Genomic DNA, 12,057 nt, shown 5'->3' with positions numbered 1-12,057 from the left:
CCTAACATATTTTACATTTTATTACACTGGTTTCATCAGTCTTGGAATGATATATTTACAATAATGAAGTAAAAATGCTTTTTAAGCAAATAAAAAAAATCAGAATAACCAGACCACGAAAAAGGTACATGATGTGACTAAATATCAATATCATTTACACTGCAAACATAAATATCATACCACTGAAATTCTGTGCAGAATATTTTCCGAATTGACCTAAATAACATGCAAAATCATTAAAAACAATACATGCTCCTTTCATAGTACTCTGCATGAAAACAGCATCATTTTCAAAATGTAAACAATCATTCTAGTATCCAGTTTGGAAACATATTTGAATAACATAGTTTTTGAATTTTTTGCTCTTTGAATGATCACTTCTTGATGATCAGTAAAAGCTGCTTTTATATGATTTCAATTTACTGATTTATCATATGAAAAGAGGAAGAAAACTTGCATATTTATAAGGCAGATTGAATTACAAATCCTTCCTTAAGTTTCAATCAATTTATAAATGCAATAAATGATATTCATTTTCTATCAGGACAACTTCATAGCTAAACACCTTTTGCTGAAATTGTGATATTCCTGTATAGAAACCCCAGAATCAGATTTATTACCAAACTAACATCACAGATACATTTCACTTCATTTTATTTTATAAATGGGTTATTAACAGTAATTATACCACGGAAGACCAATTTCTATGTCTTTCTATATTTTTTTACCCGTTTCCATTCTCCTGTACTGTAGTTCATTTGAAAATGAACTTCCATTATTATTTTTTGTACAGATCCATCAGGTTGGGTTAAATTTTCTTCATTCTCACTCAACTTAATTGTTACAATATTACCAAGATGGGGGCATGGGTTTTCTGAAGAAATAAAAATTAAAAATAAATAAAATTATATATATAATTTTTATATATATTTTATGTTTATTTATATATATATACATTTCAGTTAAAATGTTACATTAGATTAACAATTTTATCATTAAAGCAATATCTAATATGTAAAAAGAATATACAGTGGATCGCCGCTTTACGATGGATTCACTATATGATCAAATCACTTTATGATGGACTATATATAATAAAATATCTTTCACTATATGATATGTAGTAAGCGCAGGATATTGTCATCACAGTTGCAAATTGAATTTTAATTCTATTTTAATTAATTAATTCTATTAAACAGAGCTTAAAAAATAGGAATGAAGAGAAGATTCTGAAAATTTATTTTTGTTTTTTATATGATTTCAGTGAAGGGGAAATGCATTTGATCATAATACTGTAAGGTAAAAATTCCACAGCATTCCAGTTATCGGTATTATCGCAAATGCAATAAGATCGAGTTTACATGTTAAAGTGCAAATTGTTTTTTATTGTTTTATGGTCCTGACCTCCAGAAACGTGCTTTAGAAAAATAACACAAATGCGTTCAAAATTCATTCTCATAACAAATAACACTGTATTCAGATACGGGAGGGCAGTTTTAGCAAGAGGTCGAATCAAGGGATGGCAAAACATAGCAATAAACGGTGAAAGTGTAGTGCATTTTAATGATTTGAGAAGTTGATTCTACTAACCAGTGATCACTGGTGCCTACTTATTTCACTTTACAATGGCTTATGATTGTTTCCGACTAGACCACATGGTCTTTTGTCTCAGCCAATAGCAGCATTTGTAAATGTGTTGAGCACGTGTTTTGTTTTCGTGTCCTTTAGTTGGTGATTTTTTTTTTTTGTGCTTACTTTCCATAAATTTACTGTATTGAATTCTTGAACGTACAACATTGCATAATACGGCCCCTAAAGAGTGCAGTAAGAAGAAAATTTCAATTAAAATTAAACAAGAAATAGTGAAAAAACATAATGATGGTGCTAAAATTAGTTCATTGGTGTGCGAATGTGGTTTTTCACAGTCAACCATTTCTACCATAGTGAAACAAAGAAAACCTTAAAAAAGTTAAAGTGATGAATCTAACACAGTCCAAAAAGACAGAGAACTGACTGTAGAACCAAAGGCTTTTGTTGCTGTGGATGAAAGAAAAACAAATGAAGGGTAATACAGTTCCTGGACAATACATTTGTAAACGTGCAAAGCAGATTTTTGAGGACTTAAAGACTAAAACACCTTCAGCTAGTGATACGTGATATGGGAACTTTAAAGCCAGCAAAGCTTGGTTCGACTGTTTTAGAAAAAGGTCTGATATTAAAAGTGTCATAAGACATGGAGAGGCTTGCAGTGCTGATCAAGAAGTAGCTGAAAACTTTAAGGTGGAGTTTCAAGAGCTCATTGAGAAGGAGGTTACTTTCCTCAACAAGTCTTTAATACAGACGAAATGGAAAAAGGAATTCTTTTGGAAAAGAATGCCTAGGTGAATATACATCACAAAGAAGAGGGCTGGTTGCCTGGTCATAAGCCTATGAAGGATAGGCTTACTCTGCTATTAGGGTCCAATGCCTGTGGTGATTTTAAACTTAAGCCAACGCTGGTTTACCACTCAGAAACTCCCAGAGTGTTTAAACAGCAAAAGGTTATCAAAAGCAGGTTGGATGTCTTTTGGTGGTGTAACAAGAAGGCTTGGGTGACAAGACACCTCTTCAATGAATGGGCATTTGAAGTGTTTTGTCCTTCAGTCAAAGGTTACTTAGAAAAAAACAAACTTCCTTTAAAGGCGCTGTTAATTTTGGATAAATGCTCCAGGTCATGATCCACAACTTGCCTGATAAATAATTTTATACAAATAAATAACACTGTATTCAGATACGGGAGGGCAGTTTTAGCAAGAGGTCGAATCAAGGGATGGCAAATATGCAAAATCTGAATACAGTAAATAAAAAGATGATACATAGCCAAGAATTTCATCAGGGGAATTTTTTTTTCTGATTAACAATATGCACATTCCCACAATTGTGTCCTTTGTTCTGAAAAAGTAATAATAGGGCAGCTAGAGAAAAACTCTGCCTAAAAATTCCGAATAATAGTTTTATTTTACAGAATGGGCCAATTTTCTCTACTAGTGCTGCCTACCTTAAAAGAAAGAACTAATCATTAGGATTCCACTGCACTGCTCGCACCGCTCATTACATGTCCCCACGTTGCACAAGCGAGCTCATACATTCATTGCTATTCATTACATTTAATGTGCTTATAACTCATCATTTTATCATTATCAACTTCGAGTTTATTTGATTTTGTTTTGAGGTTATTTAAGGTAAGTAATTCAAGGATTAAGAAGTATGTCGCAGTCAGAACAGGTCCACCACCATGTTACTCTGACCATTCGTGTGGAACGTACCTTGCAGCAAAGAAAAAACGTGTTTTCGTGTTTCTGCAAATATATTCAGGATCGGTCTGAAATGTGCATTTAGGATCCGAAAGATTTAACATGTCACAGTATTGGCTTTCTTAGTGAAAGGTGTGTTCATTGTCAAAACGGTAAAGTTTCATTGCTGACAACCAAAATGCTTGCTTACATAAGTCATTTATATACAGATGACAATGAATTGGACAAAAATTTTTGGAAAATATCAGGCAATACAAACTCGGCTACCAATTGCGAAATTTTTGCAATGGCTACAGCTAGTAGTAAATAAATTTAATGAATTTGAAGTGATGGTTGCTCGTCCAAAAGGAACTAGTTGTTGTAGGTGACTATTGTCAGGGAAACGGGGAACATACTGTGCAAAAAGGATAGATGGAACAGGACCAGGGTATGTCTGCCAGGGGCAAAGGTTGATGACGTTGTAGAGCAGATATTATCTTTTAAGGGCACAAAGGGTGATATTGTTGTACATGTTGGCACTAATGATATTAAGAGTAAGAGACCGGCGAAATTACTTAACAAGTAAAAGTCAGTGCTGAAAAAAGCCGTGAGTCAGAGTTGAATTTGAAAGTGTCTGCAATTCTGCCCAGACACGATAGAAGGGAATATAAGATGAGAGCCTTGTCGATCAATTCGGCGCTGGAGAGATTGTGCAAGGCTCAAGGGCAAGAATTTTTCTCAGCCTGGTCTGTGCTTGTTAACAGGAGAGACTGCTTCTACAGGAATGGGATACACTTAAATAGAAAGGGTGCAAGAATATTTGCTGATGCTATCGAGGCTGAGTTAGGTGGGTCGGAAAACTGCTAGCTTGGGGGGGGGATACACGGACTAATAGATTAACAGTAGCTGCTGGCAGAGGTGAAAGTGATTCTTGCACTGCTTCTATTGAAATGCAATTTAGTAGCAGCCTGGAAAGCAAGGCAATGGGGATTTCCAGGACTGCTGGGAGTCATAGTGGAACAAGTAAATACATGAGCTGTGTTAGGGTAATTAAGAGTAGAAATAGGTGTATTTATACTTGCAAGTACACCAATGCTAGGAGTATAGTTAATAAATTCGATGAGCTTGAAGTGCTAGTCAAGACATCAAAGGCAGATATTGTTGGGATATCAGAAAAGTGGTGTCACATAGACATAAGCAGTGCAGAATTGGAATTTGGGGAGTACAATGTGTACAGAAAGGATAGACAGGACAGTAAGGGAGGAGGGCTTATGCTGTTAGTTAAGAAAAACATAAAATCTAATGAAGTGCATCCAATTGATGTTGGTGGACAATGCAATGTTGAGTCTGTTTCGTGTGACATAAGCACTGGGAAAGGAAAAATGAGAGTAGGTGTGTTATAGGCATAATGAATCTGATGAGTTGAGCAATTGTGCAGAGAAATAGAGTGGGCCAGTAAATCAGAGTGTCTTATAATGGGAGATTTTAATTTCCCAAAGAGTGACGGGAATTTGTGGATTGGTCACTCACACACTAGCAAGGCTTTTGTGGATTTATTGGATGATTGTTTTCTACAGCAGCATGTTCGGGAGTCAACTAGAGGGAGTAATACTCTTGATCTGATTATCAGTAGTGATTCTTCATGCATTAAGAATCTGCAGATAAAGGAACCACTGGGTGGTTTCAATGGTCTGAGCAAGTGTAATGCTGATGGGATACTTCAACTTGCTCTGATTAAGAACCTGAGGGGGCATAGATTCAAATTGAGGAAAGACAGTTATAGAATAGATGTGCAGAATTTTGCCTTTAGCCAGTGGGTAGTTGATTGCTGGAACAAACTTCCATCTGTTGTTGTGGAAGTTGATAGCTTAAATAAATTTAAGGCTGAACTAGACAAACATTTAGAGTGACTGAATGGGTGAAATGGGAAGTGTTTTTTTTTTTTTTTTTTCTTTCTGGCTGGAATTATATAAGCTTGCTTTCTTGCATCACATGCCTCAACTGTCTTCAAAATACAACAAAATGCCTTCCATTTTGAGGGAAAAAGGAAATATTTGGGAAAAAGTCTTTGTTCACAAGGTAAGACCTAGTGGGTAAGTTTTACAATCCAACAGGAAATTCTCTAAGTGATACAGGCAGGCTGTTAAGCCAGCTCAAGGGGGTTCTATCAATGATATACAGGAATTTTTCAGCATGTACAAAGAGGTGATTACCCCATTGTATAAGGCAATGATTAGGCTCCCACCTGAATACTGCATACAGGTTTGGAGACTCATTTTAGGCAGGATATAGATGTGGAATTAGTGCAGAGAAAAAACAAGATTAGTCAGGGATACAAAAGGTGCTGTTACCAAGAAACTAGACATATGCGAGGAGATCTAAATCTGACTGAAGTGCTTAAGGCTTGGTTGGTTGGTTTAAAATTTTAATGGCACATTAGCAGCAGTGGCTATTATGCACCAGTGCTTAAGGCTTCAAATGGGTTGAATAAACTAAATTGTGATGGGCATTCTAAATCTCTCTCTCACTGACACACGCTGCTCACACGTATACATGCGGGAACAGATATACAGTGTCCATAAAGTCCTTGTGCACTTTGAAACAGCAGTAATTTATGTTCTATATGAGATAAAAAAATTAACCATAAAATGCATTGGAAAGGTAATTTACTTTAGTTTTTAAGAGATGTATTAATAGGATTGTCAAGGTTCAACACTTGACAATCCATCCTCAACTCCCCCATACAAAAATATAGTTGTGTTTCAGTTACACATACAAAAATGTAGTCTCCAGTTGTGTTTCAGTTATTAATCACATTTGTGATCATTCTGATAGGCAGATTGTTTAAAGAGTAGGGTTTTGAGGAGTAAACATCAATTTTAAAATTTCCCCACAGGGAAAAAAAAGTCTAATGGTGAGCTGGCGAAGCAATTGTTCCACCTCTGCCAATCCATTTTAGAAGACTGTTTAAATATTATTGAACATTCCAAGTGAAAAGGCATGGTACTCCACCTTTCTGAAAAACCATATTGGCTTCACTTCTTCATTGGCTTATTAAGGAATAAAAAAAATCCTGTAGTACTGAATGATAACTATTACCATTGATTAACCACTGTTTCTTCAAAGAGGAAAGGAGCAATTATGCATATTATTCCCAGGGCAAACCAAACAATGACTTCAGGGGAAATCCCTTTTATGTTCCCAGACTCCTTGCAGGTTCTCTGTTCCCTAATATGGCAATTAACCTTCTTGCCACTAATATGAAATGCTGCTTTATCACTAAACATTAGATTGTCAAGAAATAAGATACCAATTACATTTTCATTAAACACGTAAAAGGAAGCTAATCTCACATGGTAGTCCTCTTCCAGCAACATTTGATGCACGTTAGCCTCATAGGGTTGTTTGTGAAAATTTCACTCTGAGAATTTTGCGAACAGTCACTTTAGAAACACACAGTTCCAGAAATGACCATCTTAGTGATTTTTGTAAGCATTGCTGAAAAGCTTCCTTGACAGATGTCACAGTCTCCTCACTTAACCAGGGCCTGCCAGTTCACAGTTTATCATTAATGGAACTCGTCTCTTTAAACTCCTTCAACAGGTCTGAAACTGAATTTCTGCCCAGTCGTGCCTTTGCCTAATGTGTTGTAAATTTTTTTTTAAACTGCTAATAAGGATTTAAGCACTGCTAGCCAGAGGACACAGTTCACTTTCTTTTCTATTGAAATCATCTCTTGTAAGGTAGATTACCTGAAAAAATTAAAGAACAAAATTAGAGTAAATTAAGTAATTATTTTCGTGCATAAAAACCTAAGTTACTTCTGGTTTAAAGTGCACAAGGACTTTAAGGACATCCTATATTTAAAATACAGGTGAAATCCATTATAACGTGATGTTCATGGTCCAAAGAATCACACTGCAATATAAGCAGAATCGCATTAGAAAATTCTAGCCATTTTTTTCAGCATTCAAACTTCATGCATACTATCAATTTTGCTGGTCATTTATGGAAATAATATGGAACTGCATTGTTTCAATCTTTTATTGATGCACTGTAGAATAAAGTATTTAAAAAAACCAATATTCACGTTAAATATATGTAAGCATGATAAGCACACACCTTTTGTCACAAAAACAAATCAATAATCACAAAAACTGCTTTTCCATGTGGTTGTATTGACTGTTACTTTTGTGTTTTGAAATTAACAAATGGTTGAAAATTCGGGAGAAAAAGGAAAACACAATGCACTCTGTGTTCTTTCAACTACTAAGTAGACATTAGCGAACAAACGTTTGCACATTTTAGTCGTTATTTTCTAGTTTTTTATTTTTTTAAAAAACTGAAAGTATCAAGGGTTAACTGTAACAATTTCAATAAGGCGATTTAACTGTAAAATTTAAAGGGAATCTACCTTTTCTGTTTCAAGAAATTTTAAGTCCAGTTTGCAAACCAGCGAGTGCCTCCGCAATCCTAGGTGGTGGCACTTGCTCCTTGTCTTTGCTTGCATCTGGATCATGATTATCCCCAGTAATGTTTTCGATTATTTCTGAGTCAGTCATGTGCTCATATGTAGGACAGTTGTTGTCCCCATCTACCGAACATTCTGTTTTCAGTTGTGGCCCCTCCTCTATCAACGAACTGTGCCAGTACTCACTTGGCACTGGCCATGTCATCTTCTGTCAGACCTTCATTAGCGTATCTTTCCAAGAACTGGTCAGCAGCAGTGACATCTTCCTTTATAAAGCCCTCAAAGTCATTCTCTTCATCACTGTCATCGGCTACTTGGGAGTTTCCAGGATCAGACTTGCACCCAATATGTTTCTCCAACAGTTTGAAATACACCTTTTCATCACGGTTTCCTAGGCTTTGTCACCAATGTAAAAAAACTTCCTTTAAGTTCAGCTTCCTTGAAAATGAGGTAAAAGAATCCTCACTAGTGATTATTTGCTTTAGCAGAGTCTTGCTGAAGTTCATTTTAGACATTGATATAATGATCCAGTGGCTGTATCTTTGATGTGGTGTTTTTTGGTAACTAGCTCACTCGGATTTTACCACCTCTGCTTATTAGGTTATTGGCAGGAAGATTGGCAGCAAAAGAGTTTTGGTATCCGGCCCTTGTTGCCATCAGTGTTTACGTACATCAGGTACAACCTGCCTATGAAACCAGTTTTCAGAAATGCTGGAAGTCATCCATGCATTATTGCTAAAGTCATAGGCAAATGGTGTAGAGACCATGTTCACATGATGGAAGCACTGTGGTGAATTAAATTTTCCTATGCAAAGTGGCTTCAGTTTGTAATTTCCTGTTTGGTTTACACAGAAAAGTATAGTCACTCTGTCATTCATTTGCTTGAAGCCCTGTGTTCTTTGAGCGTTGTTCTTACAAGCCAGAGTGGAATTGAGCAACATTTTATAACAAAGTCTGGTCTCATCACAGTTATATACCTGTTCTCTGGTATAGTCACTATCTTCAATTATTTTTTGAAGCTGGGCAGGGTAAGAGCATGCAGCTTCTTCTTCTTCATCAGCTGAATGTATCTCATTATACAGCTGTTTTGGTTATTTCATGATGCTTTTTTAAAATGTGTTAGCCATCCATTACTTGCAGTGAATCTTTGGACTCATTTCCAAGATTGTTGTGAAAATGAGTCCAAATGCTTGGGTTTGCAGATGGGGTCCAGATAGAGGTGTGCCTTCAGACCATTCTTGAACAAACCACTGAAACACAGCTTTATCCAATTGTTCATCTTTAGCTTGCCGCAAGCATTTTCATCGCAGTCCATCACTTGCTTCCACAGACTTGGCTGCATCACAAAGTTTCTTTCTTTCTCTTCTCCTCCCATTCATACACTGTAGATTCATTCACTCCAAAGTCTGTAGCCACTTGAGTTTGCTGGACTCTGGAATTGATTCTATCAAGAACAGCAGCAATTTTTTTCTTCTATAGTAAATTTCTGTTTTTATATACCTTATATTAAGTCACTGTCTCTGTCATCAAATTTGCTGATTGCTTTTTTCAGTCACTTCTAATAGAGATAGAAGGCTGAAACTTTGTACATATTCCTAATTTGCGTGACAATACATTCTAGCAAAATTTGAGCTAAATCTATCAAGTGGTGCACCGTGCAGCCATTGCATGTAATATATTGGCTACCTGGATTTACACCAGACCCAGACTTCTTATCTTTTCCCCACTTCTTATCTAGTTAGAAGGGTGTAATTTTGTAAACAATCTCTTTTGACGTAATAATGTTTCCAATTAAATTCGAGCTAATCCATTGTGTGGTCTGGTCTACTGTGCAGTTGCAACTGTACACTTTGCTCACAGCTGTTCAAAATTGAGAAATTACCATAATGTTTACACCACCTTGCACTAAATAAGTTCTTAAAAGAAAAAAATACTAAAACTGATACAGAAATTAAAATTTTTTCATTCTAATGTATTTGTATAAGAGATATCTAATTATGTGAAATATTTATTAAATTTAAAAAACCACATTTCTGAATTTCATTGGACAGTTTTTCTCATTTCTCTTGAAATAATGTCCTCCAGCACTAAACATTCCACAAGGGCCAACAGATGGAAGTTGTGTATTGTAGCTCAAAAGCAGAGATTTCATATAAAGCTCTACTGTGGAAAGCAATGCTAGATTTAGATAGTTTGAGGCCCTTTTTTAATATCTCCATATGCACAAGCTTGCAGAGGATTTTAATAAAAGTGATAAGAGCAAATGGAGTATAGAAATAAATAAACTTAAATATCATAAATGAAAAGACTAACTGTGGAAATGAAATGCAAGTAAAACCTAAAAAACTTTTGTTGCACTAGTCAGGAAGGTATCACTCACCAATGCGAATCCAGATTTTCAATTTTAAGACCTTTCAAAATTTACAAAAAAAAAAAAAAATCTTTGGTTTCCATGATTGTAGGAAATTAAGCTTTTTGGATTTCCTACCGGATAACATCTTGTTCAAAACAGTTCTAATCAATGTTAACAGATCTAATATTGTTGGGGAAGGATGTTACATGGTTGCTTTCCATGAAGATTATTAATATACTTAATATTAATAATCATATACCGTATGAAATTAATAATATAGTTTATTAAGCTATTTGCCTAAACAACTATACATTGAGGTGACATTTCAGGAATCATACAAATACCCATCATCAGATCATGCTGCTGACAGTCTCCTCTTGCCGATGCTCCCAAAAGATAACAAATAAAGTCATTGGACAGTTTTTCTGAAATAATATCCTGCAGCATTAAACATTCCACAAGGGCCAACAGATGGAAGTTGTGTATTCTAACTCAAAAACAGAGATTTCATAAAAAGCTGTTTTGTGGAAAGCAATGCTAGATTTAGATAGCTTGAGACCCTTTTCTAATGTCTCCACATGCACAAGCTTTTAGATGATTTCCAGGGATGCACATCCCTGAAAAATCTTCTGAATTTCTAGGAGCATTGGCAAAAGGAGTCTCTAAGCAGCATGGTCTGATGATGGGTATCGGTAAGATGCCCGAAATATCAACTTAATGTATAGTAGTTTAGGCGAATATCTTAATAAACTATATTATTAATTTCATGTGGTATATGAGTGGTATTAAATATAGTAATAATCTTAATGTTAACAGAATTTTCATTTTTGGAGTGCAAAGAAGAAACTGAAAATTTTGATTTTCCCAGCTGCTGTCATTGCCAGCTAGCTGCTTAAAAAAAAAAAAAAAAAATTCATACGTCGCCACTAATCACTCATTTTAAGGGAAAAAAAAAAATATATATATATATATAAATGAATAAATAAATACATAAAGGAAAACATTCAACAGAAAATGCAGAATCTAATGGTTTTAAAGAGAAGCACTCCTGAAAACTCAACATCAACTGAATTCTGAAAACATCATATGAAAATAATCCCCAATTTACCGTTGAAAATTCCCAGAATTAGTACTGCAAATCTTGTTCCACTTAAAACATTTACAATCTAGGATATCCAAAGTAATCCTCTAATAATTAATTTTTTAAATCAATATTTTTTAAATTTTAGTCAAAATGCTAAGGAAGTTATAAACAGTGCCTTCATTTGATAGAAATATTCCCACAATAATTTTTAAATTTAAATTATTTGACATACATTGGTATTGCAGAAAAATAAAAATTAGGGAAACAATTTAGAAAGACTAATGTAAGGTATCTACCTCGAGACCCAGCCATAAATCCTAATATAAGTGCCTTTTCTGGTCTTGTAACCCTGTTGGAATTTTCAAACATTTCTTGGGCTTCTTGCATTTGTTCCTTCTGTAGGGGAAGGAAACTGAAATTAGCACAATATCAAATTATACCACAATAAATAAAAAATAACCCACATAAACCTCTTAGATTTTTTTTTTTTTTTTTTTTTAATGTAAACTGTTCTGTTACTGGATTTATATCTATAATTAATGGATTCTGAAATTTGGTTTCTCACATTTCATATAAAATTTCTGACAAATTCTTGGCTCACAGGAGCAACCCTCTTCTGCCCAGTTAAAACAGCCTGGAATACATCCTTTCATGCTATTTAGGGATAACACAAGCTTCAGAGAAGCACTGGTCCAGTTTTGTGTTATGGTGGTAGAAGTTATGAACCAACTGCTACATCTGATTTGTTTTCTTTTTGACTAGTGGGAATCTTTATCATATATCACTTGACAAGATGAAATATTAAATGTATATATAAAAAAAAATAAATAAATAAAATAATATTATAGGACAGGACAATGAAGTTTATGTTGAATCC

The 12,057-nt window shown here is 34.8% G+C and overlaps 1 protein-coding gene across 1 annotated transcript in view; it reads right to left on the bottom strand.

The window, feature by feature from the left end:
• Nucleotides 1–704: 704 nt before the first annotated feature.
• Nelf-A (Negative elongation factor A) overlaps nt 705–12,057 on the bottom strand; it is a 152,136-nt gene continuing 140,783 nt past the window's right edge. The window contains exons 10-11 of the mRNA XM_090374701.1: nt 11,477–11,576; nt 705–874 (exon numbers count right to left, since the gene is read on the bottom strand). Coding sequence (XP_090230827.1) covers nt 705–874; nt 11,477–11,576 — 270 coding nt within the window. The remainder of the gene's footprint in view (nt 875–11,476; nt 11,577–12,057) is intronic.

This window comes from Mastigoproctus giganteus, chromosome 5, assembly GCF_048544385.1.
Source record: "Mastigoproctus giganteus isolate SK-2022 chromosome 5, ASM4854438v1, whole genome shotgun sequence".
Classification (NCBI taxonomy): Eukaryota; Metazoa; Arthropoda; class Arachnida; order Uropygi; family Thelyphonidae; genus Mastigoproctus; species Mastigoproctus giganteus.
Note: the sequence above shows the minus strand (reverse complement) of the source record. Positions and strands in the feature narration are given on the sequence as shown.